General features: G+C 35.1%; 2 protein-coding genes across 17 annotated transcripts in view; both read right to left on the reverse strand.

Moving 5' to 3' along the window:
* Positions 1-22,121, reverse strand: part of SCLT1 (sodium channel and clathrin linker 1) — a 205,825-nt gene that overhangs the window by 83,074 nt on the left and 100,630 nt on the right. For 14 of the 16 annotated variants that reach the window (XR_012435099.1, XR_012435096.1, XR_012435095.1 and 11 more), the window contains one exon: positions 20,262-20,332. Coding sequence is in view for 8 of the 16 variants with exons in the window: in XM_074040461.1 (XP_073896562.1) it covers positions 20,262-20,332 (71 nt within the window). In the remaining 8 variants the exon portion in view is untranslated. Of the gene's footprint in view, positions 1-507; positions 1,536-20,261; positions 20,333-22,121 lie in introns of those variants that run through there. The other 2 variants (XM_074040466.1, XM_074040465.1) reach the window with 1 other exon arrangement.
* Positions 20,975-21,490, reverse strand: LOC102118479 (small ribosomal subunit protein uS12-like). The gene has a single exon (XM_045392881.2). It carries the CDS (start codon positions 21,457-21,459, stop codon positions 21,028-21,030), a length of 432 nt encoding a protein of 143 aa, XP_045248816.2. The 5' UTR covers positions 21,460-21,490; the 3' UTR covers positions 20,975-21,027.

Here is a 22,121-nt window from a genome sequence, read left to right on the forward strand (position 1 = left end):
TCACGAGGTCAAGAGATTGAGACCATCCTGGCCAACATGGTGAAGCCCTGTCTCTACTAAAAATACAAAAATTAGCTGGGTGGGCTGGCGTGCATGCCTGTAGTCCCAGCTACTTGGGAGGCTGAAGCAGGAGAATAGCTTGAACCCGGGAGGTGCAGGTTGCAGTGAGCCGAGATCACGCCACTGCACTCCAGCCTGGTGACAGAGCAAGACTCCGTCTCAAAGAAAAAACAAACAAACAAACAAACAAAAATATATTTTCTTCATTTGCAAAATGATTTGCCAAAGGAGAAAACAAAAACCACCTTATTTGTGGAAAATCTACGTCAGGCTGAGAGATAATTTTAGGAGTATATCTACAATCTAAATCAACAAATGATTCTACCAGTTATAAAATCCTATATACTTTTAAAGGAAAAACTTAAGGAATAATATATTTAAGTAGTAAGGATAAAACTGAGAAAACTCTGAATAAGCATAGCAACCACGCTGATTTGGTTTTCTTACCTTCAGAAAGGATAAAATATTGCTTGTTCTACTTGTTTCATGGGATTGCTGAACAAGTAAAAATAGATAATGTATATTAGAGTATCCTGTAAACTGTAAGCAAGATAAGGTCATAGTATGATCAAGGAAAAAAAAAAAAGAAAGAAAAAAAAAACCTGTTGGAGACACAGGAAGCAAGGTACAATGTGGAGAACACTAGAGGCAGGGACCCAGTTCCGTCACTAACTAGTAATATGCCTTACCGCAATTCACTTGACCATGCTGCACGTCTCAAAGACTTCATGTCCAACAACAGAGGTGGATTAGGCAATTTGCCAAGACCAAAATTCTATAATTAGATTCTTCCCTTATTTTAATCTAATTGGCCTGAGTCTATTTCTAAATTGTCTTTCAATTGTGTATTCCTTTTTCATTCTATGGCCCAAACTTTAGCTTCATTATCACTCATAATACTATTCCAATAGATTCCAAACTCATCTCTTCACTGATGGTCTCCTCTTTCGTTCATTCTTTATAATATATCTTATCTGTTAAAAAAGTTATCTAGTACTAAAAACTCCTATTTAACAATGATTCCTGGATTCCACACTTTTTGGCATAAAGTCTACATGCCCCTACATGGCATATAAGGCCAGTCAACATCTAACATCAAAGAGTCTCATCTCTTGCCAATTACCCCCATGTAATTTATATTCCAAGTATAATAAAACACTCATTCAGTGTTTCTTAAACACATCTTTGTTTCTTTTTTCACATGTTTGGTTGGACTAGTCTTCTCCTTCATTTTCTAACCAATTCCTTAAGTTTGACCTAGTTCAAAAGTCTCCCCATCTTCAAGTCTTCACTAATTTCCCCTTGGCGAAAACCCTATATCTCAATACTTATATAATACTTTATACGCTATTGATTGACTACACTGTATTATAATCAATACTATAGAGATTCTCCTTTATGGAACTGTGAGTTCATAAAAAATATACAATGTAAGATAATTAAAAGCAAGGATCACATCTTATTAATTTTTAAACCCTCAGGAGATAGCACAGTACCTAGGGCACAGGAGACAAGTCAATCTATCATAAATGAATGAGAGGGCAAAAAGAAAATGTGAGAAGAGGGAGGAGGAAAGGGAGAGGAGTGGGAGGGAGAAGGAGAGGGAGAGGGAGGGAGAGAGGGAGAGAGAAAGAGAGGGAGAGAAAGAGAAAGAGAATGTTACAAGTACAACTATATATTGATATTTTACCTAGATCTTGCATGCCCAATTTAATATTCATGTGTGAAAAATTCTAGAAAAATAATTTATGAACAATTATTCCAAATATATATTATCTCATATTCCTTTGAGATGAATCTCCTGCTACATAGGTAAAAAGAAAAAAAAATAGGCACTGGACTTAGACCTAATTTGGAAGTCATTATAAAAAAAATTCTGAAAACATTCATATTATATTATATTCACTAAAACACAAATACTATTTTTTTGGGGGCAAATAAGTAGTAGTTTTCCACATTGTTCCATAGAACAGTTAGAAAGTAAGTAAATAGTTCTTTTTATCTACTTTTGGCATGACAGGTTGAAAAAAATTCTAAAATAAAAGGCAGAAAGCCTGTCTTCTAGAACTGACTCTACAAACACAAAAGGTATGTGAACTGAGCCAATCACTTAACTTCTCTGAGTCTTAGTATCTATAAAATGGAGATAAAAACAGTTTTCCCATATAGTTCACAGAATTATAAAGTTCAAATAAGTTAATGCATATTAAAACATTTTATAAATTTTACTGTAGTTTATACAATGCAGCTACCATCGTCATTTTGTCTTTTTATTAGATTAAATAGTCAGGAACTGTGTAGTAAAGTATTAATTTACAGTTGGACTGGGAAAGCTCTGGGGATGCCTGAATGTCTAGCCTTGACTGTTAGCCAGTATATGAACAGCGGGATTTATGATGTGCTGTTTAAAGTATGAATCTCTTCCTGCAGCCTGCAAGTTGATTTGTTTACTGATGATTTTCACTGGGCATAACTAGATAGCCAGGCTAGGCTATGTGATCAGTGTGGCAAAAAAAAAAAAAAAAAAAAAAAAAAAAATGACCCTGATGGGAACTCCTGCCTGGAGCTCTCCTGAAGCCAAGATTCATTGCACAGATTCTTGGTGGCTCAAGGTGGAGACAAAGCATGTCTGTGTATAAATAAAGGCCCTAGGGTGCCTATGATTGAATGTGTCCTGGATGCTATATGCTTGCCTATGTTCTTTTTCTGGCTGCACAATATCCTTTGGCCTTTAAATAAAAGCCTTCTGTAAGTATGCCCTGTGCGGTCTTGTGAGTTCTTTTAAATATTCACGCTTTTAAAATTTTTGAAGGAACTAAAAAAATAATTCTAATATTATTTTATGAAGAAACTCAATAATTACGTTTATACTATTTACATGCAAATGTTTTAGATACATGTCTCCCTGTGTATGTAATTTTATAAAAGTTAAAAACAGTTTAACAAAAAAATTTTGATTTAAAAAAAACACAACTAGTTAACTATTAACAATCTTGATGTCATAACTACCCAAGGATTTTACTTTTGCTTCAAATAAATATTCTAAAAAGCACATTACTTTATTTTCAGGTATGTTTGTTAATCCACTTTATATTCCTGGGATTTTTCATTAATGTATTTTTTCATTGCTTATGATATTAAACACATTTGAATGACAACTTATTTATTATTATCATTTTTTGAGACAGAGTCTGGCTCTGTCGCCCAGGCTGAAGTGCAGCGGCACGATCTCGGTTCACTGCAAGCTCCGCCTCCAGGATTCATGCCATTCTCCTGCCTCAGCCTCCTGAGTAGCTGGGACTACAGGCGCCCACCACCACACCCGGCTAAGTTTTTGTATTCTTCAGTAGAGGCAGGGTTTCACCATGTTAGCCAGGATGGTCTCGATCTGCTGACCTTGTGATCCACCTGCCTCAGCCTCCCAGAGTGCTGGGATTACAGGCGTGAGCCACCGCACCTGGCCGACAACTTTTAAAAAAATAAAACTTCGTTAAGCAAAATGTAATCAAGTATAGCATAAAGGATAGCATATAATACTAGATTTATATTATACCATCAATTTGGACAGAAATTAAAATGCTTTAATTATCAATACACTTTTTTGAGACTTAACATCAAGTACAATGAGTCTATTTTAAGACAAATTTTTGTTTCTTCCTGCACTCTCATACAAAGGGAATCCTAGAAATGTTTATAATACCTTTTTTGCATACAATGAAAACTGGTAAGATTTTGAGAGATATAAAAGCTAATTTTGCTGATTTGATATTCTTAATTTTTTCCTCTTTAAAACAGAAAAATGCATACGTTAGGTAATTTAATAAGGACTTTCGTAATTATCCAGTATAATAAAGCTGATCATTTACACTTAATAGCTTTAGAAAATCCTGAAACATAATTTTAGACAAAGTTCTAAACTTTTAAAATCACTACTGCTTTTAGGAAACCGAGTAAGTACCAAAACTGAATAACGTTTTATTTCAATGTTTTTCCTCTTCCCAGTCTTTAGTGGCAGTCTAATAATGAAACCCATTCAAGGCAGAGGCATTCTGAAGAAATTCTGAAAGCAATGGATATTATAATCTATACATTGAGCTAACAAAACTTTCCAAAATAGTGGCTCTTCAGTTTTTAAATACACTATTTGTGTATTATTTATAGAAACTTAAAGTTAACTCAAAATTATACATAGTTTTAGGTAATTCAAAATTCTAATTTTTATGTTAGATATAATATTCTATGATACCAGTAGTAGTGTCCATACTTTGTGTGTACGAAAGTGAGCTTTTTGCAACTAATATGCATAGGCTTTTTCACTTCATATATGGATAGGCTCAATCTGAGACTTATTCAGAATGTCTGCAGGCAATACTTGGTCATCTCTGTTTTTCAGAATCTCTATAGGGGATTCTGATGTATATTCACTGTCTTAGATTTTATAAAATAACTACAGAATTCACAATTTACTCTTTTGTAAACAATGATTACAAGTATAGTCTTAGAGTCATGTAACTTTGGGTAACACTGACAAAGTGCAGAAAACATTAATTCATACTCTATTATTGATCAGACTATCGAAATCTCTTATTCAACAGACATGCTTACAACATGTTTACTTCATGCCTGCAATGTTTGAGGTGCTGCAATAATGTGGTACAAAATACACAAAGGGTTTTTCTCCTTCACAGATGATCATATCTACCCTACCCAATTTAAACTTTCAGCTCCATAATGTAATTATAGCGCTATAGTAATCTTGAGGAGGGCCACAAAGCAAGCATATGTTAAGTAACACAAAAGATTAAAATAAAACATTATGATTCTGAGTATGCAGCACATTTACATTTAGCTGGGAGAATACCGAAGTGAGAGGTATTTAAAGCAAGAATTGGCAGAGGAATTATATATCTCACAAGAAGAGATAGAGAAAGCTTTAGGAAAAAACAAGATAAGCACAAGCATAAAGGTAGGTAAGTGTAGGACTTATTTATAGAAGATGAGAAATAAGACTGTAAAGGCCATGGGGACTACAATGTCAATGTCCTTAATTGACAGTTATCTGTATCAATTTAGAGGCAAGTGGGGAACTGCACCAATAATGGTATCAGAGTTGCACTTTAGAAATTTAAACCTGACATTCGTAAAAAATAGACTAGAATGATAGTTCTCTCTCTGTAACCAATATGTTATAATAAATGAGCAAGAGGGAGGAAAAGTCTAAACCAGAGTGATGACAACAATATTGAGAGAGATGGTGTAGGTTTCACAAAGATAATTTAAGGGATTCCATGCATTCATACTTTGAACAAATATTTATTGAATGCTTATAATATGCCCGACACTGTGAATATAATTTGGACATGTTGGCTTTAAGAGCTGGTGGCTCATCAGTTTTTTGTTTGTTTTTCCTGTATTTCAGGAGTCCTAAAGTTATTTTACTGAGCACCTACATGTACCATACCAAGCGCTGTCTATTGAGCAGCTACATGCACCATACGAAGCACTGTCATCAGCACTGGTGATGCAGTGGTAAACAAGGAAGATAAAGCCCCTGTCTCATAAAGTTCATATTGTAATGGAGGGAGACAGGCAATAAGCATTTCAATAAATCAGGTAATTAAAGAAAGTGACAATGTTATAAAGAAGATGATACAGGGAAATAGGAAAGACATGGGTCATCAGGGACATCTATGGTAGAAATATCTGAGCTGCGACCTAAAGGGTGATGATGAAAACTGAAGGAAATTTAGGGTAGAAGAATTACAGGCAAAGATAATTAAGAATAAATGAAAGAATATGAGAAAAACAAAGAAATGACAATTAAGCCGGAATGCATCACAGAGAAAAAAGTGTAAGATAAAGTCAGAGAGGAAGTTTAGAGGTCAGATCACATAAGAGGCCTTCTGGATATAGTAGGAATTTTGGAATGTGTTCCAATTGCAATGAAAATCCACTGGAGGGTCTGAAGCAGGTAAATGATGTGATATATTGTGTGGAGAATGAATTGCAGTGGAGTAAGAGTGAAAGCAGGTAGACCAGAGAAAAGGGTACTGCAAACAAGAGACAGTGGGGTAGAGGTGATATTGATGATGAGTGGATTTGCGATCATCTATACATAGAGCCAACAGGAGCAGACATAGAGATGAAGCAACAGAGAGCAAGCAAGCAAAAATTCTGAGGTTTGATGATGGCATTAGCTACTGAGATGGGGAGGCCCTCTACTCCTTCATAGCCATTCTGCTTTTATAGGTTTAAATTCTGAGGTACCATGTATAAGATTTCTTTTTTTTTTTTTTTAAAGTTTACTGTTAAAAAATAAAAAGTTTGAAAACCACTGACCTAGCAATTCAATTATGGAAATCAACAAAGAGATCAAGGTCAGAGGTGTATACTTGGGAAACGTTATTGAGCTGAAAGTTTGAATTGGGCAGGGTAGATATGATCATCTATGAAGGACAGAAATTGAGTCACATGGTTAGAAATCTAAGAAATGTATACTTTTCATAGGTAGGATAAGGAAATGGGGGAAGCAAAAGAAGAAGAAGAAGAAAAAAAAAAAGCAACAAAAGTCAGAGAAGAAATCATGGCATAAACACAAAAGTCCTGGTAGAGAAATGTTCAAGAAAGGTAGAAAAAAATCATCCGTTAAGGAAAATCAACAACCAAGGAGAATGAGGGAGGCATTTTTAAGGCATAAAAGGTACCAGTAATTCTTGAGGAGAAGAATAGATAGGTGGGGCTAATCCAAACTGAAGAAAACTCCAAAGAGTGATTATAATAAATACAGATTCTTCCAAGCAACACCAAAGAATGGGAAGAGGAAAGTATCTGAGGACTCATCAGGGAGGTCTATACATCTGAGGTCTTAAAAGAACCCTGCAAAAGAGAAACTAAGATTTCAAAACGAAAAGAATATAACTGAAACATACAGAAGGGAACAGAAAGAATTTGGGATTGTACAGTTGGCAAGAAATGGGGGTACAACATAATAGAAAGAGGAGAAAGAAAGAAATGGTTACTCTGGTCGTAGAAATTACAGCAGCAACAAAAAAAGGCAGATTTCCCAGGTCTGGGAGTTAAATAATCCACTATTTATTACAATGTTAATACCAACTCCCAAATCTACTAGCAGGTAATTTGTAAATATTGTATATCCTACCTACAGAGGTTGGATACTAAAGTAGAAGGGAAGTGGGCAAAGACAGTAAATTATATTACATTGCAACCCTGCAAGGAAGGTAACTGCATTTTCATTATAGTAATGAGAAAACTGAAGTCCATGCAGTTAAACAACCTACCCAAGTCACCAGTAAATGGCTGCTTTAGTCTGAGTATCTGTGTCCCTGCAAAATTCATATGTTGAAATCTCATATAAATACAACCTTCATATAACTCTCAATGTAATGATATGAGGTGGGGTCTTCTGGGAGGTGATTAGGTCATGATAGCAGTGCCCTCGAAAATGGGATTAGCGCCCTCATAAGAGAGGCCCAAGGGAGGCTTGTTTGCCCCTTTTACTGCGTGAAGACAAAGAGAGAAGGTGTCATGTATAATCAGGAAACAGCCCCTCACCAAACCCCAAATCTGCCATCTTCTTAATTCTGAACTTCCTGGCCTCCGGACTGTAATAAATATATTTCTGTTGTTTATGAGCTTTTCAGTATGTGGCATTTTGTTATAGCAGCCCCAATGGATTAAGACAATGGCAGAGCCAGAATAAAAAACTAGAGCTGACTTCAAAGCCTATGCTTTTTAAATTTCATACCAGACAGAACCACATTTTTAAAGATAGGTAGAATAATGTAGAGTATTTGCAAAAGAAAGTTATAAACATCAATTAAAATAAATTTTGACAGAAAACAGTCATCTACTCTTAGAGGCAAAAGTTCTGAACGATGATGTTATGTATTTGTTTTATTCTTGCCAGAACCCCAAACAAGAAATGTTAATATTAATTAACTGTGGCTAAGGTTCCACTCTTGACTAGTGTGTTCTAAAAGTCTAATAATCAATCTTGTTACTGTCTCTTAAAGATTGAGAGGAAAAAAAAAAAATATATTGAATAAAGGTGACAGTAATCCCTTTAAATAACATTAAAGTAAAACAGTGTGAAGAAATAGAAAACTGACAGCAAAGCCCTACTCCTTATCTTAAAACCTGTTTTCCATGCTCAGAAAACTAGCTGCCAACACATAAGGAACTGTCTGGCAATTCTATGACTAAGCACATCTGCTCAGGGCCATTTCTCACATGGGATTGTTTCCAAGACACACTATGAATTAAAACTAGTGATCCATGAATTCCAGATTTCCATAGCATTTTTATAATAGAAGACACAATATTATTTAAATTGGAATATGAAACATCTGAGAAAAATATGTTATCTCAGCTAAAATAAAACTATTACCCGGCAAAAGTACATGTCTTTTAAAAAAGTAAGATAGTATATAAAAATTATCAGCACATACATTTTTAAAGAAAAAAATATGCATTTGTAAAAAAGATTAAAATGAACACAATGAATGTATACAAACTGTGATTTATATAATTTACCTTTTCAGATTTAATATGATAGAGCAATACTAAGAATTGCATTCCTATCACATCAGCTCTAATGCTCTTCAATGAAGCCACTTATATATAAGTAATTTTGCTATCATATTTTAAAGATGTTCTGGATTTTATTTCACATTTAAATATAGAGAAACCACTAAACATAAAAAATATTTAAGGCTCTAGCACCCAGTCAAACTTTGAGATTATTGGTAATAAAAACATTTAAAAGTTAATATAGCTTAAAGCCTGGATCTATAATGAGAAACACTAAAAATCTTTTAAATTCATTGTGCAAAGCTTCTATTAATTATATTAAAATGATTTTTTTCAGGTGTGTTGTTTTGGAAATCCAACTTCTAAGTGGTCACACATTTCTGTGTAGCTGAAGGAGACAAAATATAATTTTTAAAAATGACAGTTCAAGAAAACAATTGTGCCCTGAGAGGTCAAAGAGCAAAGGACGCAGATAGAAAATCTGCATGAATAAATTAGCTTTGTCTCTCCAATAAAGTGCAATTTAATTATTTAATTAACTGACTCACTCACTCAAGTATTTTTTTGAGCACCTGCCATATGTCTAGTACTGTGCTAGATGATGGCAAGATAAAAATCACCAAATCATAATCCATTCCTTCCAGGGGCTCAAAGACTAGTGTAGAGAGATGGATTTGTAAACAATAAAGTGTTAAAAATGCTGTGACAGTGTAAGATATCAGATCTAACCAACTGCATCTTGCTTCTAACCTCCAAACTCTCTTTGTCCATTCCTGGGCATAGGCTGAATTAGCCTTGGGAAGGAATTTAGTTTATAGTTTAAATAGCCCTTCCCAAAAGCTACACTGTTCTTGTAAAATGAATGAAAGGCCCCGAGCCACCAAGTTAGGATGAGAGGGGCTGGAATTCTAAATATTACCAGCCATTTAGTCTGGAGGTCTTAAGATTTGCAACTTCCCCAATTACTCTTGAAGATAACATTACTATTGTAAACCTAAGATTGTTCTTTTAAGATGTCTTTCCAGGTTTTTGCATTTCTGACAACCGGATGGCCCCACCTGGACCAGCCAACCGGTTCTGTGGCCCCTACTCAGGAACTGACTCAGCGTAAGAGGACAGCTTCGAGTCCCTGTGATTTCATCCTTGAGCCAATCAATCAGCACTCCTGACTCACTGGCCCCTACCCGCCAAATTATCCTTAAAAACTCTGATCCCTGAGGGTTTTCGGGGAGACTGATTTGAATAATAATAAAACTCTGGTCTCCCGCCAAAAAAAAGAAAAAGAAAAAGAAAAAAAATGCTGTGACAGATGTATGTGCAGTCTACAGTTGAGGCACATAGGAAGAAGGCATGTTTGGTACTACAGGAGACTCAAGCTGAGTAATTTGTCAAGTTGAATAATTTGGATTATATCCTATAGGTATTTAGTAACCATTGAAGGAGAGTGACATGATCAGACATATTTTAGAAAGATCACTTTGATAACAGTATGAAAAAGGAAGATGGAGGCAGTAAGCTAATTTAGAGGTTACAGCTGTAGCTCAGATGAGAAAGTAATGAAGTGAAAGATCAGAGAGATATTTATAAGGTAGAGTTGGGACAGAAAAGAATTTATGATGTCTCCTAGTTTTCTGAATCAGGAATTGGATGGTACAATTCACGAATATGGATAAAAGATTTGAGAGATAATGATAAGGTTAGTTTGGAGCCTGCTGCTTTTCAGGTGTCTCTGAGCCATGTGGGTAGAGAGAACCAGGAGAACTTCGAGCTAGAAAAATTTAATGAGATCTCATCCTCATAGAAACTGTCGAAGCTACAAAAGTGCGCATGAGATGAAATGGGTGAAATTAAAATAACTTTGAGGCTATCACATTATACATAAACTTATTATAAAGACTGTTTCTACCCTCAGAGCATAGATGTACATTTTTAAGTTCTCAATGAATATAAAATAAATTGATTTGACAAATTATAGGCTCCTTATATGAAGATAATATCTATGTCTGTTAATGAGATAAGTCCTTAGTGGCTAAGTTATTATTATTTTGAGATGGAGTCTTGCTCTGTTGCCCAGGCTGGAGTACAATGGCACAATCTCAGGTCACTGCAATCTCCGCTTCCTGGGTTCAAGCAATTCTTCTGTCTCAGTCTCCCGAGTAGCTGGGATTATAGGTGCCCACCACCACGCCCAGCTAATTTTTGTATTTTTAGTAGAGATGGGGTTTCACCATGTTCGCCAGGCTGTTCTCAAACTCCTGACCTCAGGCGATCCACCCACCTTGGCCTCCAAAAGTGCTGAGATTACAGGCTTGAGCTACCATACCTGGCCAGCTAAAATTATTTTTAACAAATATTCTGATGATGCTACTCTGATGAAACGTTAATAAGGAACCCATACAAATGCTTTACTTAATCTTTTTTTTTTTTTTTTGAGACGGAGTTTCACTCTTGTTGCCCAGGCTGGAGTGCAAAGGTGTGATCTCAGCTCATTGCAACCTCTGCCTCCCAGGTTCAAGTGATTCTCCTGCCCCAGCCTCCCTAGTAGCTGGGATTATAGGCATGTGCCACCAAGTTCGGCTAATTTTGTATTTTTAGTAGAGACGGGGTTTCTCCATATTGGTCAGGCTGGTCTTGAACTCCCGACCTCAGGTGATCCGCCCGCCTCAGCCTCCCAAAGTGCTGGGATTACACGCGTAAGCCACAGCGCCCGGCCACTACTTAGTCTTTATAGTACATCCTTTTAAAAGATAACATTGGTTATTCCTAAAAATATATAATAAAGGACAATCTTTCCCTTCGAAGACTTTACAAGGCAGGCATAAAATCTAAGCACATGAGAGTTGGAAAATAATTATCATCATAACTCAGTTGGATATATATTATAAATAAATATATAAGACAAAAAAGCACCTCTGGAAAAACAGTATAAATCTAAGTTTAAATGAATAAATACTGAGTAGGTTCACAAGAATAAAAGAGTAAAAATCTGGTAGAATGAATGAGATAAGTCTTTTGGGAGACGGCAAGTTTTAGCTAGGTTTAGAAAATTATAAATTTTCTGAGAAACAGAATGATCTAAGGCAAAAAGGAGGTTACCAAAAGTTTTTCTGAGAAACAGCAATATGACTACTTTTCTGTATAACTGGAGGGTTAAGGAAGATCAGGTGAATGAAGGTTCTTAAGAAAATAGGCTGAAGAGTTTTATCTACTATGACAAGGTATCACCCAAAACTCTCAAAATGAAATATGATTAAAGCTTTAATTATAAATTCACATGGTTTTAACTTTTTTGCACCACACTATCAGACAACAAATGAAATTAATATGTTTCAGTATAAGCACAAACTTAAACAACTCTAGTGCTTAAGCAGTTTCTAATTTAGTTATTCTTGGCATGGTTACATAGAGCATCTCAAAACCTAAATTCTGGTAATGTCAATATGCCCATCATTCAGAATCTGTCATACTTGAAAGCAACACCCTCTTCCCTAAAAGAAGCATCTGTTTATCCTTATGTTCCTTCAAATCTGTGGCAGGAAAAGCAAGTATAGTTTTATGTATACAACTCTGAACTGCTTAATGTTAAGCTATGGAATACTGTCAGTAAATATTATGGCAAAGTTGCTCATGGACAATTAAACACTTAAGACATTTTAGGCTTTGGAAAACTGCAACTAGTTTTATCAATCTCTAAACTCAATGTATAATCCTTAGGCCCTAATGTCCACGCTAAATGATCTTCCAGGCAGATGTCAAAAATCAAAATATCTACTCATCATACTTTTTCCCCCCAATCAACTCTCCTACTTAACTTCCCTACTGCTGTGCATACTGTCAGAGAGCTAGGCTTAGATGCTCACTAGATTAGTAGTTGCAAGATGTGAGTTCTAATTTGGCTTTTCCATGAATTCGTTGTGCAACTCTGGACAAGACAAATAGTTTCTAAGCCTTTGGTTCACTTTGAGTTTTCTATAAAATTAGGAAGTTAAACTAGATGAACATTAACATACCTTCTAGCAATAAAATTTCACGATTCTTCCCCTGTCCTTTAGTCCAATATTATGAAGTTCGGCCCATTTTTCCTATATAGATTTTTTATATGCATTTTTATTCTCTATTTCCATTACTATAATATGATTGTAGGTCTTTATGAACCAGTTTCCTTACTCATCCTTCCAGGATCTCTACCTTCTAATTTATCCTAAGTATGCCAAAAATCTTATATTCTTTTTTTCCTTCTACTCTTTTCTTAACCTTGAATGCAGAGTTGAACTTTTACACTATTCACTCCATGACCTATTATCATTATCAGCTGTAAAAGATGTTTTCATTTGTTTATTTTTGTTTTTTGCTTATTCCCAATCCCTTTCTCATTCTCCTCCATTTCATAAGTTCACATAAAAATGTGATATGCCCTCAGATATACACATTTACTGGTAAAACATATATTGTTATTACAAGCATGTGTTTTATGCTAGAGATCCATATATTTTACTTTTTAAATATAAACATTGTTTTCTAGTTCTACCCATGATGCTGTAACTACATCTTTTCATGTAAATATGTGTTTCTAAATAATGCACAGTATTTCACAGGATGTAATTACCACATTTTACTGTTCATTCCCTTAGTTACAGATACCTAGGTTGTCTTCAATTCTCTACTTCCACAAATAGCCTCATTCCACAGAGACAATCATTAACTTGAAGTAAGGATACATAATTTCTGGGAATGGTACTTTATTCTCTTGTAATGCACACACACATACACTACATATATATGTAATAGACATATAATTTTTACTATATATTATGAATATATATTGATATATCCATATACATATATCAATGATCAATACACACTATTGTTTAAAACATTTAAACTGTATCGCACTGTAATTTTTTGGCCTCGTTATTACACTCCACATTTTTACATTGATTGCTGAGTATGAAGTAGTATCACGTTTTTTACTTGCATTTTCCTGATCGCTGTAACTTTTGAAATGCTTATTCATATCCTTTGCCTAATTTTTGATGAGTTAATTATTCTTATTGATACTTAATCAGTTAATGTGTCCTTAACACTAATCTGTTGTCAGTTACAATACATGCACTGTAAATGTCTTCTCACAGACTATGAGTTGTCTTTTCATTTGACTTACATTGTTTTTGTAACAGAAGCCTAATATTTTAACATATTTAAGTAAAGAAATCTTTTCCTTTTTGCCTTGTATATAAATCTTTTGTTTTTTTCATGATAGGCTAATTTTAATTTTTGTAGAGATGGGGTTTCACCATGTTGGCCAGGCTGGTCTCAAAATCCTGACCTTAGGTGATCTGTCTGCCTCGGCCTCCCAAAGTGCTGGGATTACAGGCAGAAGCCACTGCGCCCAGCCTAAATCTTGATTAAGAAGTATTTCTCTAAGGAGAGGAAGCAGAGCAAGATGGCTGAATAGAACTCTCCAACAACTGTTCCCCTGCAAAAATACCAAATTGAATGACCACTCACATAAGAAAGCATCTTCATAAGAACCAAAAAATCATGTGAGTGATTACAATACCTGGTTTGAACATAGTATCAAGGAAAGAGGTACCGATGAGTGTAGGAAAGACAGTTTTTCATTACCTATACAAACTGCCCACAATCCCAAGCAGTGCAGAGTGGACAGATAATTTGTGTGCTAGAGGGAGGGTGAAGTAAGTGTTGAACTTTGCATTAGAACTCAGTGCTGTCCTGTCACAGTAGAACACAACACAGGCTAGAATTCCACCAGCACCCATGGAGAGACCATTTAGACCAGCCCCAAACCAGAGGGGAATTCACCGTCCCAGTGGGAGGAAACCAAGTCTCTGCTGCCTTCACTACCACTGACTAAAGTAGCCTGGGCCTGGAATAAATTTAAGTGGTAGTCAGGCCACAAGGACTGCAGTCCTAAGGCAAGCCCTGGTGCTGCACTGGTCTCAGAGGCAGTGCACTTAGGGTACAACCCAGTGTGACCAGCAGTGGCAGCCAAGGGATTGCCTGTGTCATCCCTTCCCAAACTCCAGGCAGTACTGCTCCAAAGAGACTCTTTCTGCGTGGGGAAAGGGGAAGGAAGAGTATAGAAGACTGTGTCTTGCAACTTGAATACTAGCTCAGCCACAGTAAAAGCACCAAGCAGATTTCTGAAGTCCCAGATTCTAGATTTTTGCACCTGAATGGGTTTCTAGACTCACTCTGTGCTAGAAGAGAATCCACTCCTCTAATGGGATGCACCCCATCCTGGCAGAATTCACCCCCTGCTAACTGAAGTGGTCCTGGGCCTTGAATAAACATCAGGCAGTGGTGGCTGCAGGCCTTGGGTTAGCCCCAGTACCGTACTGGTCTGCAGGGATTCAGGTGTGACTCTGTGTAGTGCTAGCTGTGAAAGCCATGAGAATGGCCACGTCACCTCTCCCCAACTCCAGACAGCACAGTGCACAGAGAGACTCCTTCTGATTGTGGAAGGAGTAAGAGACTTTGCCTGGTTACCCAGGGAATTATCCCTCATCTTACCGAAGTCTAGCAAGTCTGTGTATGCAGGAGGATCTAAGAGCTGCAGCATTCCTAGGCTTCGAGTCCTTAGGAATCCTTACGAATTCCTAAGGACTCGAAGCCTAGGAATGGTTCTGAAATGGCTTCTGCAATGTTCTGAAATGGCTGCAATAATTGCAGGCTTAGGTCACAACACTCAATCTCTTTTAGATTCGTGGAAAGCCCACTCAAGAAGGAAGAATACAAACAAGCCAAGACTGCAAAAATTATAATAAATACCTAACTCTTCATTGCACAGATACCAATGAGCCTCCACAAGTACAAAGAACATTCAGGAAAAACATGACCTTACCAGATGAACTAAATAAGGCACCAGTGTAACCAATCCTAGAGCGACAGAAATATGTGACCTTACACACAAGGAATTCAAAGTATTAATTGCTGTTTTGGGGAAGCTCAACAAGTTTCAAGATAACAGAAGGAATTCAGAATCCTGTCAGAAATTTGACAGAGACTGAAATAATTTTTTAAAAGTCATGTAGAAATTCTGGAGTTGAAAAATTCAGTTGAAAAACTGACAAATGCATCACTTTCTCAAAAGCAGAACTGAACAACTAGAAGAATCCATGAGCTTGAAGACAGGCTATACGAAAATACACACTCAGAGGAGAAAAAAAGAATGAAACATGCCTACAATATCTTTAAAACAGTCTTAAAGGGGCAAATCTAAGAGTTACTGGTCTTAAAGAGTATGTACTAAGAGAGATGATGTAGAAAGTTTATTCAAAGAATAATAACAGAGAACTTTCCAAACTCACAGAAAGATATGAATATCCAGGTACAAGAAGGTCAAAGAACACCAAGCAGATTCAAACCAAATAAGACTACTTCTGGACATATAATAATCAAAGTCTCGAAGGTCAAGGATAAAGGATCTTAAAAGCAGCAAGAGAAGAGAAGCAAATAATATGTAAAAGAAAAACTGTCCTTCAAACATAGAGGAGAAATTAAAACTTTCACAGAAAAAAAAAAAAAAAAAAAGCTTATGGAATTTGTCAACACCAAACCTGTCTTACAAGAAATGTTAAAGGGAGTTCTTCAATCCAAAAGAAAAGGATGTTCATTAGTAACAAGATATCATCTGAAGATATAAAACTCACTGGCAACAGTAAGTACACAGACAAATACAGAATAGTCTAACTCTGGTCAGACACCTTTAATTCTAATTGTGATGTATAAACCACTAATACCTTTCGTCAGAAGACTAGAAGACAGACTTACCAAAAATGATAAATACTACAACTTTTGAAGAGATAGACAATATAAAATATACATAAATAGAGACAACAAATCAAAAAGCAGTGGAGATGAAGTTAAAGTGTGGAGTTTTAAATTCTCTTTGCTTATTTTTCTTTATAATCAGAGTTAAGTTGTCGTCAGTTTAAAACAATTGGTTATAGTATTTGCAAGCCTCATGGTAACCACAAAATAAAAACTATAATAGATACAAAAAAAATCTGAAAAGCCAAGAAATTAAAATCTACTACAAGAGAAAGTCACTTTTACACAAAGGAAGACAGAAAGGAAGGGAGGACCAACAATACAATCCCAGAAAAAAAGTAACAAAATGGCAGTAGTGAGTCCTTACCTATTACTAATAACACTAAATGTAACTGGACTGAATTCTCAAATAAAAAAAAAGTAGCTGAATAGAAAAAAAATAAGACCTAATCATATACTGCCTACAAGAAACTCATTTCATCTATAAAGACACCCAAAGACTGAAAATATAGGAAATATTTTCAATATTTCCATGCAAACAAAAACCCCAAAAGAGCAAGCGTAGCTATACTTACACCAGATAAAATAGATTTCAAGACAAAAATTGTAAAGAGAGTCAAAAATGTTATTATATAATGATAAAGGGGTCAATCCCACAAAAGGATATAAGAATTATAAATACATATGTACTCAATGCTGGAACATCCACATATATAAAGCAAATATTAAAACTAAAGATAAAGTTAGACACCAATAAAATAATAGCTGAGAACTTCAACACCCCTCTTTCAGAACTGGACAGATAATCTACATAGAATATCAACAAAGAAACATTAGATTCAATTTGTACTATAGACTATATTGACCTAACAAACATTTACAGAGTATTTCATCCAACAGGTGAAAAATACACGTTCTTCTTCTCAGTATATGAAACAGTCTCAAGGACAGAACATATATTAGGCCATAAAACAAGTCCCCAAAATTCAAACAAACTGAAATTATATAAAGTATCTTTTCTGACTACAAAGGAATAAAACTAAAATTCAGTAACAAGAGGAACTTGAAACAACACAAACATAAGGAAATTAAACAATATGCTCCTGAATGACCATTGAGTCAATTAACCAATTTAGAAGGAAATTTAAATATTTGTTAAATAAAAATAGAAACAATGTATCACAACCTACAGATACAGCAAAAGCAGCACTAAAAGTGAAGTTTATAGTAATAGACACCTCCATCAAAAAGTAGAAAAACTTCAAATAAACAACCTAAGGATATTTATTAAACAACTGGAAAAGCAAGAGAAAACCAAACTTAACATTAGTATAAGAAATAATAAAGAGCAGAGCAGAAATAAATAAAATTCAGACTAAAAAATACAAAAGATAAATGAAAAAAAGTTGTTTTTTTAAGACAAACAAAATCAACAAATCTTTAGCCAATCTAAAAAAAAAAAAAAAATACAGAAGACTCAGGTAAATAAAATGAGATGAAGAAGGAGATATTACAACTGAAACCACAAAAATTCAAAATATCATTAGAAACTATTATGAAAAACAATATGCCAATAAATTAGAAAATCTAGAAGAAATGAATAAATTCCTAGAAACATCCGACCTACCAAGATTTAACCATGAAGAAATACAAAACTTGAACAGACCAATAACAAATAAAGAGATAGAAGCGGCAATAAAAAATCTCCCATCAAAGAAAAGACTGGGACTTGATGGCTTCATTGCTGGATTCTATTGAACATTTAAAGAAGAACTAATACCAATCCTACTCTAACTATTCCAAAAAATTGTGAAAGGAATACTTCCAAACTTATTCAGTATCACCCTGATACCAAAACCAGACAAAGACACAGCACAATAAGGAATGCTATACGCCAACATCTCTGATGAACACAGATGAAAAAATCCTCAACAAAATATTAGGAAACTCAATTCAACAACATATTAAAGAGATCATTCTTCATGATCAAGTGGGATTCATCCCAGGGATGCATGGATGGTTCAATACGTGAAAATCAATAAATGTGATATATCAACAGAACAAAAGACAAAAACCATATGATAATTTCAATTGATGCTGAAAAAGCATTTGATAAAATTCAACATCCCTTTTTGATAAAAACTCTAAAGAAAACCTGGGTATAAGAGAAACATATCTCAACACAGTAAAAGTAATGTATGACAAACCCACAGCTAATATCATACTGAATGGGGAAAAACTGAAAGCCTTTCTGCTAATATCTGGAACAAGACAAGGATACCTACTTTCACCACTATTATTCAACACAGTGTAAGAAGTCCTAGCCAAAATAGTTAGACAAGAGAAGGAAATAAAGGGCACCCAAATTGGAAAGGAAGAAGTCAAATTATCCTTGTTCGCAGATGACATGATCTTATATTTAGAAAAACCTAAAGATTCAATCAAAAAAACTATTAGATTGGATAAATTAAGTAAAGTTGCCACATACAAGATCACCAAACAAACAAAAATCAGTATTATTTCTATATGCCAACTGAACAATCTGGGAAAAAAAAAAAAAAAAAACAAAACCAAGAACTTTACAATAGCTACAAATAAAACAAAATACTCACGAACAAATAACCAAAGAAGTAAAAGAAACCTAAAAGAAAACTATTAAACTTTGATGAAAGAAATTGAAGATGACACAAAACAATGGAAAGATATTCCATGTTCATGAATCGGAAGAATTAATATTGTTAAAGTATCCATAGTACCCAAAGCAATCAAATCTATAGATTAAATGCAATCAAAATACCAATGACATTCTTTACAGAAATAGAAAAAAATCCTAAAATTTAAAGGGAACCAAAAAAGATATAGGATAAAGCAATCCTCAGCAAAGAGAACAAAGCTAGAGGCATCACATTAACTGACTTCAAATTACACTACAAACTTACAGTAAACAAAACAGAATGGTACTGGCATAAAAACAGACACATAGATGAATTGAACAGACAGAGAACCCAGAAATAAATCAATGCATTTACAGTCAATGCATTTTCAACCCCTATTTCTCGCCATAAACCCAAATCAAATCAAAATGTATCAAAGACTAAATCTAAGACCTGAAACTATGAAACTACTAGAAGAAAACGTCAGGGAAACACTCCAGACATTTGTATGGGTAAAGATTTCTTGAGGAGGACTTCAAAAGTACAGGCAACCAAAGCAAAAATGTACATACGGGATCATATCAAGCTAAAAAGCTTCTGGACAGCAAAGGAAACAGTAAGTAAATGAAAAAACTCACAGAATGGAAGAAAATATTTGTAAACTACCCACTGGACAAGGGATTAATAACCAGAATTGGAATATATAAAGAGCTAAAACGACTCAAGAGGAAGAAAAAGAACAAATAATGGGCAAAATATCTGAATAGTCATTTCTCAAAAGAAGACATACAAATGGACAATAGGTATATGAAAAAATGCTCAAATGATTTGTGGGTTCCCCATTCGTGGGTTCAACCAATTGCAGATTGAAAATATTTTTAAACAATAAAAATAATCAAAATCAGATTATTTAAAGTATATGGGAAGATGTGCATAGGTTATATATAAATACTATGTCATTTTATATAAGGGACTTGAACATCTGTGTATTTAGAGGTCTGACTGTGTATCACAGTTATCTCCTAATAATCTTGGTTTCAGTTTCTTCCCATCCTAACAGATCATACACACAAAAAGATATTGACAGAAGCTTAACAAAAGGAAGGAAAAAAAAAAACACCCATAGGGAAAATTACAGCATCATCAGCTCCCTTGAAGAAAAATAATTAACAATGAAATAATGAAACTCATTTTTGAAAATACCTAAGTTTTTTTCGGAGTTGTTCGATCATCACACTTTGTTCAGTTACTGTTTTCAGAAACTGTTGGTTAGTCTGCCACGAGAAAAATAAAAGTATCAGTATTAGAATATTTAATAACCGTATCTTTAAAGATGACACATCAGACATACAAGTAGAAAAAAAATTTAGTGAGATTTATGATAATGATTAGAGTTTTTGAGGGTAAAATGTAACGTTGGCCTTCTTTCCTTGCCTTTATTACTTCATTGGATACCTGTTTCACTTGAAACTACCTACACATGCATTCCTGTCTTATGGCTTTCTTTGGCTATCTGAATCTCTTTTGCTCATCTATCCAACTGTGCATAAATCTATAAGTGTTACAGAAATAATGTTCCACCCTGTTCTGAGCAGCCTGACATGTCTGAAGGGAACTGGCACATAAAAGACCCAAACTCCCTTCTTGCATGGGTGAAGTAACTCTGAGGCTTGTGTTCTACACTGTCTTTCAGAATTCATTAAGTTTTAGTTACTCACAGTGTTAACTTCCTTAATTTTAAAAAGCCTTTTATTGGCTGTCTTCTCTTCTCTTTGGTACCACTTCCCCACCTTCTTAGTGGTGCTCCCTGGTATTACTTACTAAATAAATGACATGTTTTGGAACTTTTTCCTGAAGGTCGGCTTCTGGAGAAATCCATAGTAAGATATGAAGTAGTCTTCTAAATGTAGAACTACTTTTTTTTTTGGCATAAGAAAATTTATTACTACAGTGTTTGCACCATTAAAATTTATGATCTTGGTCTTTCCTTCTTGCCTTTGTACAGGGCCAGAAGAGACACACTGGCTACTTTGACAACCTTAAAGCGGACTCCAGGAATATCACCAACAGCATGACCTTTGCAACCAAATCCAGCAACCAGAACTTCATCGTTTTCCTCAATAAAGTTCAAGCAACCGTCGTTGGGTACAAAGGCTGTGATTTTCTTGCCATTCTTGATCAGCTGGACCCTGACACACTTCCTAATGGCAGAATTTGGCTGTTTGGCTTCAACTCCTACTTTTTCCAGGACGATTTCTTTTGCATGAGAAGCACCTCCAAAAGGGTTGACCTTCAGGGCTATGCCCAAATGGGCTTTCTTGTACTGTTTATCATGCCACTTCTGGTCTCGTCGGTGACTGCGGAGCTTCCTAGCAGTACGAAGTCCACGACACTTGCCCATCCTGTCGGCGCCACCGGCCTGAGCGAAAGAGAGAAGCAGCCAGAACTACTTTTCTTAAAGGAATTGATTTTCTTCCATAACTGCTGGTTTTATCCATGATGATACAAATTCCTTATCCCTTTTCTTTATATATTATGGTTTCTCCTGATTGATCTTAATAATTTTGATTTAATCCTGTCCCAACATATCATGCTTACATTTCTCCAACTAAAGTCCCTGAGATAGCTTTCATTGTGCTTCTCTCATGCTCTATTTGAGCTCATTGACTTCATATTTTTAACATACTATTGTATTTTCCTCTGCCCAGGATGTCCTCATTCTGTCTGCATTCATTCCTCAATACCATGTGTGTTTTACTCATTCTCAGGTAAAATTTACCGTTTCCTTTCTGCATTTTGATAAAACTTAATACATATCTTTTCAATGCACATTATATTTAAATATTAAAGTGTAGGTATTCCTGATTAAAATATGAGCCTTTTTAAAGGATCAGCTTTTCCCAGAACTCCCAGTGCCTGGCACATGATTGAGTACATCACAGGCACAACTAGTGTTTTATTATATATACTGTCTTGGCACTAGCGTACTTAATGCTTGTGTTTTTGACCATTTGGGAACACCTCAAAGATAGATTACATAGAGCACTTAACAGAAGAATAAGC

The sequence above is a fragment of the Macaca fascicularis genome, chromosome 5, assembly GCF_037993035.2.
Source record: "Macaca fascicularis isolate 582-1 chromosome 5, T2T-MFA8v1.1".
Taxonomy (NCBI): Eukaryota; Metazoa; Chordata; class Mammalia; order Primates; family Cercopithecidae; genus Macaca; species Macaca fascicularis.